At 38.0% G+C, this 5441-nt stretch overlaps 1 protein-coding gene across 1 annotated transcript; it reads left to right on the top strand.

Annotated features, from left to right (window-relative positions):
• Nucleotides 1–214: 214 nt before the first annotated feature.
• LOC149151139 (plasma membrane ATPase 3-like) lies at nt 215–4198 on the top strand. Its single transcript, XM_089443070.1, has 12 exons — nt 215–359; nt 447–566; nt 744–750; nt 1542–1613; nt 1779–1915; nt 2080–2214; nt 2681–2800; nt 2913–3035; nt 3163–3267; nt 3372–3516; nt 3608–3772; nt 3999–4198. Exons 1-12 carry the CDS (start codon nt 306–308, stop codon nt 4196–4198), a joined length of 1383 nt encoding a protein of 460 aa, XP_089299196.1. The 5' UTR covers nt 215–305.
• The last annotated feature ends 1243 nt before the right edge of the window (nt 4199–5441 follow it).

Genomic DNA, 5441 nt, shown 5'->3' with positions numbered 1-5441 from the left:
AAAAGAGACAGAGGTAAAGACGTTGGGTATGCATGAAGGACGAGAGGCAGGCAGCTGGTAAAGTTGTGGGCTCCACGGTAGTTTACGTGTTTGAAATATGTTTTTGTATTATACCTTTCTTTTTGCATGTGTGACAAGTGTCTTTTTTAAGCCCAATGCTGTTTTTCACGTCCCCAGTTCGAATCTCCTCAGCTCAAGTGTGATTGGCATATCGAAGCAAATAGAGCTCGGTGATGCATTGATCGCTGGATTGCATGTGTGTATCTTGTGGGCGTCGGGGCGGTGAGTAAACCCGATTTGTGGAAATGGGTGACAAGGCTGCGACTCTGGAAGCCATTAACAAAGAAGCTGTGGATTTGGTAAGGAGGACTTGAATGCCTTTTGAGTCTTTTACCAGGTGTTTCTGTGGAGCTTTGAGATTGATTTTGTGAGGTTTGTTAATGCAGGAAAATATTCCCATCGAGGAGGTTTTTGAGAATCTAAGATGCAGCAGGGAGGGTTTGAGCAGCCAAGCTACGCAGGAGAGGCTCACTATATTCGGATACAACAAGCTCAAAGAGAAAAAGGTAAGGGTAGCTTCGACATATTTCTAATTTTGAGCTCAGTTCCGGAGTTGAGCTGGGATTTGAGATCTACGGGGAATTGAATTTCTAAGGCTGTTTGAGCCTTGAGGTATGCAGAGTAAAGCAAATTCTTTGGTTCTACTGTGAAGCGATTTCTTTCACGATTAGAAATATGAACAGGCACAGTGTAATTTCCATGGCTTATATCATTCTTTAAAATAAATACGTTTTCTTAGCTTGGTCGGGCTTATACTGCAACATCAAATCTTTAGGCTACAGGAAAGTATATTGCCTAGGCTTCCGATGAGGGATCCTTTGTCATAGCTTATTCCAAGAGGTTCATGCACTTGGGGTTTATGCGGAGTACTTGAACATTGTCAAGAATTTATTAAGCATCATACACTTCTAATTCCCCTCGTTGATTCTATTATAAAGCAGCTATCAAGCTTCATTGCTAATATCATGTAATTAGTTCTATATATTTTGTCGGCACAGTCGCTGCACTCATCATTTTTCTATCTTGGGTTCTTCGTCTCTTTGCAGTCTCAGTCATTACTAGTGATTTGTCTTTCTCGTTGGTAGAACAACTGTTGATATACTACTAATGCCATATTTTCTCTGTTTTTGAAAACTCTTGGCTATTTACACCACAAATATCATGTTGTTACTTTTATATGTTATATTTTTTTTTCTATCGTGTTTTCTTCTCTGCAAGGGCTTTTCCTAGTCGAGCCTACAATGTGTGCATTCAGTTTATCAAACATGTCTATCTGCCTGTCTTGACTCTTCAACATGCTTGGATAATATACCCCCATTGATCAATCCATGAACTAAACACATATCTTTAAAGTTTGGCCATTCCTTTTGATAATTGTATTTTTTTGGCAAATTGGTCATGGTTATTCTTTTGTTTTTTCATCATTAATAATATTTGCTAGTATTGTTGCTAATTTTGTGTTTTCTGTGTTCGTTTGACAGTAAATAGTAGTGTGGCTTTTGGTCTCTCCCATTGGATATCGTTCCCCTCTATTGTATATTTAGTAGTTCACAGTATTACTTCATCCTTATGGTTCCTGTGCATATTATCGGAAAAGAAGATGGCTTCTTGTTCTACCGTGTCACAATATTTCTCTCTTGTAGCCAGTATCAGTCAGGGCATACCCTATCCGCTCTTTTTAGTTGAGGCTTTAATCATGTAAATTGTATCTTTGCAAGGAAAACCTCCTGACTGGCAAGATTTTGTTGGTATTCTAACATTGCTTGTTATAAACTCTACCATAAGTTTCATAGAGGAAAACAATGCTGGCAATGCTGCTGCGGCACTGATGACTCGGCTGGCTCCAAAGAGCAAGGTCTGTTCACTATCTTTTGTATGAGTGGCAGCCCCGATATTTTCAGTTTTCTATCCTTGGTTTTGCGGGGAAGCATGCAATTGGATGTTCAGAATCCTCTTAAGATCATGGGTGCTGCAGTTTTAAATTCCTTAGTCAATGACTTAAGACTTTGAACTTAACAGGTTCTCAGAGATGGAAAATGGAGTGAAGAAGATGCAGCGGTGCTTGTTCTTAGTGACATAATCAGCATCAAACTTGGAGATATTGTTCCTGCGGATGCGTGTCTTCTTGAAGGAGATCTTTTAAAGATTGATCAGGTCTTAATCCAATCCTTTTCTTTACTTCTTATTTCTGATTACAAGTGCTGGAATTTTCGGTATGCTTTTACATGGTTTCTAGGATTAACTTCGACTGTTTTGGTACTTTTCCTGAGCCACGTTTTATGACAATATTTTTGAATGTGTGCAATCTGCCCTCACTGGTGAGTCATTACCAGTAACAAAGGGTCCTGGTGATGGGGTTTATTTTGGCTCTACTTGCAAACAGGGTGAACTTGAATGTGTTGTCATTGCTAGTGGGGTCCATACCTTTTTTGGTAAAGCAGCACATATTCTGGACTTCTGATTCTTTTTTTGTCCTTTCTCTTATTTCATAAATACATAATTTTTGGTGATACTGCAATTCTACCAAATTGGCTAGTTAGGGTCCGTGGTAATATTGGATGATCCAGTACTGTTAGTTTCCTTCAAACAAGTATCAATTACTAATTGTTGTCATGAATAGGTTTTCACGAAAGGATATGACAAGGATGTTGTTGTCCTGATGGCTGCAAGAGCATCCAGAACAGAGAATCAAGATGCCATTGATGCGGCAATTGTTGGGATGCTTGCGGATCCTAAGGAGGCAAGTATTTTTTTTATGTCATCATATTAAATTTTAGTTGATAAGCAGGCCTATGCTTATTTTACTGATTTGTATCTTTTGTTGTGGGTTTTAATATCCATGGATGTAAAAGGCGCGGGCAGGCATTCAAGAGGTCCATTTTCTTCCTTTTAATCCAACTGACAAGAGGACAGCTCTCACTTATATTGACAATGAAGGGAAAATGCATCGAGTTAGTAAAGGTGCTCCAGAGCAGGTATTGTTCTTTGGATGTTTGACCTTCTTCATTAGGCTTGGTAATGGGCTGTATTGTTTAGAAAGTGCTTCAAAACTTATTTGTACACATTCTATTAAAACTGAAATGACCAAATACTTTCTGCTAGATTCTTAACCTCGCACATAATAAGCCAGAAATTGACCGGCGAGTTCATACAGTTATTGACAAGTTTGCTGAACGAGGACTTCGCTCTCTTGCAGTTGCATATCAGGTTAATAATATGGCTTCTTTTGCTTTATCCGTGGGCTGAATCTTCCCAGTAAGTTCTTCTTGTTGATTATGTATATCTTTATAGCTATCTCAAAATGTTTGCAGGAAGTTCCAGAGGGCAGGAAGGAGAGTCCAGGAGGGCCCTGGCATTTTATTGGATTGATGCCTCTTTTTGATCCCCCACGCCATGACAGTGCTGAAACAATCACAAGGGCTCTTAATCTTGGTGTAAATGTCAAAATGATCACAGGTATGGTGAGGTTATGGTGTCATCAGTTTCACTACTGTTTTTGTAATGCAGCGAGCCGACATTTAACTATTTACTTGCAAATGTTCATCAGGAGATCAATTAGCTATTGCCAAGGAGACAGGTCGCCGACTGGGCATGGGTACAAACATGTATCCATCATCCTCTTTACTAGGTCAGGACAAAGATGAATCAATTGCAGCTTTGCCAGTTGATGAACTGATAGAGAAGGCTGATGGTTTTGCTGGTGTTTTCCCTGGTGAGCAACAATTATCTTTTACTTCTGTGTTTTTTCTTGGGAGTCCCACTCAATTCTTTATATTTCCAACTCCCTTCTCTCTTGGTTATGGAACTTTATGCTTCATGGTTTATATTATAACTATTATTTTGCAGGTGGAAATGTTTATCTCAGATACTTTTATTTTTTCATTTCCTTAATTAGTGTTTGATTCCATATCCTTCCTGATTTTGACTGGTCATTGCAGAGCATAAGTACGAGATTGTTAAACGATTGCAGGCTAGAAAGCACATATGTGGAATGACTGGCGATGGTGTTAATGATGCGCCTGCGCTAAAGAAGGCAGACATAGGAATTGTTGTTGCTGATGCAACTGATGCAGCAAGAAGTGCTTCTGACATAGTCCAGTCAAGAAACTGGCCCCATAGCTATTTTGTTACTATGTAATATTTGCATCCACTGTGAAATGATTTACGGCTGAGAGTACCTGCCTGCCTTGAGTGACTTATATGAATTACTGGTTTTAAGGTTTAAAGATCGATTTATATGAATTATTGGTTTTAAGATTTAAAGATATTTTTCAGTCTAGGCAATTAATTTTTCAGTCAAGATTGAACAGAATGTTTATTTGTGGTTGAGCATTATTGAAAGGGCTGAATTCGATCACTTTGTATCTCCAAACCCTGTTCCTAAATGATTTTGTGCATTTCTGTTAAGTTCATAATCGTTCTTGTCATACCTGGACAGATGGATGCAAATGGTCGCTGCTCTGCAGCATGTAGGCCAGTCAAGAAACTGGCCCCATAGCTATTTTGTTACTATGTAATATTTGCATCCACTGTGAAATGATTTACGGCTGAGAGTACCTGCCTGCCTTGAGCGACTTATATGAATTACTGGTTTTAAGGTTTAAAGATCGATTTATATAAATTATTGGTTTTAAGATTTAAAGATATTTTTTCAGTCTAGGCAATTAATTTTTCAGTCAAGATTGAACAGAATGTTTATTTGTGGTTCAGTCCATTTATTCCTTGACCTCTGCCTCCCATCCTCTCCTGAACAGAATGTTTATTTGTGGTTCAGTCCATTTATTCCTTGACCTCTGCCTCCCATCCTCTCCAGACTTGGGACAATTTCCGCGATTCTGCAATTCCCTGCAGACCCCGGCAGGGACTACCACCACGGCAGTGGCTCCTTGTTAAAGTAAACCTCCTCGATACTAAATATCAATTTTACCTACATATAAATATGGCATGTTTTATAAATAAAAGACTAAATTGTGATTATCAGTGACATTTGGCTTTATGTTTAAAATGAATGTGATGAAAAGTATATAAATTATAAGAAATAAATTTTTAGTAATAAGTAAAATGGAGATTGATATTTGTAATAGTAAAATTATTTTGTTAATTATAAATATTTTCCTGTATTTAAGTTTCTGTGATCTATAATGGATTAAACAAAGCCTTTTGGTAGAAATCACATGAGAGATTTTTTTGGCCAAAGCGTTTTGAACCAATAAGTGTGGTTCATCATTTAAACAAAGTCTTTTGATAGAAATCACATGAGAGAATTTTTTGGCTGAGGTTTTTTGAACCAACAAGTGTGTTAAACAAAGTCTTTTGGTAGAAATGATGAACCACACTTGTTGGTTCTAAAAGCCTCAGCCAAAAAAATCTCTCATATAAAT

This window comes from Pinus tabuliformis, chromosome 9, assembly GCF_031772625.1.
Source record: "Pinus tabuliformis cultivar Carrire ecotype Pingquan chromosome 9, CPIR1, whole genome shotgun sequence".
Taxonomy (NCBI): Eukaryota; Viridiplantae; Streptophyta; class Pinopsida; order Pinales; family Pinaceae; genus Pinus; species Pinus tabuliformis.
The sequence above is the reverse complement of the archived record's forward strand: the minus strand, read 5'-3'. Positions and strand labels throughout refer to the sequence as shown.

Excerpts from the sequence above, each read along its gene's own strand:
- LOC149151139 (XM_089443070.1), top strand. The coding sequence starts at position 306 with ATGGGTGACAAGGCTGCGACTCTGGAAGCCATTAACAAAGAAGCTGTG. Across the intron at positions 1,614-1,778 it reads TGTATATTTAGTAGTTCACA|GAAAACCTCCTGACTGGCAA; the intron begins GTATTACTTCAT and ends TATCTTTGCAAG. Across the intron at positions 3,773-3,998 it reads TTTTGCTGGTGTTTTCCCTG|AGCATAAGTACGAGATTGTT; the intron begins GTGAGCAACAAT and ends TGGTCATTGCAG.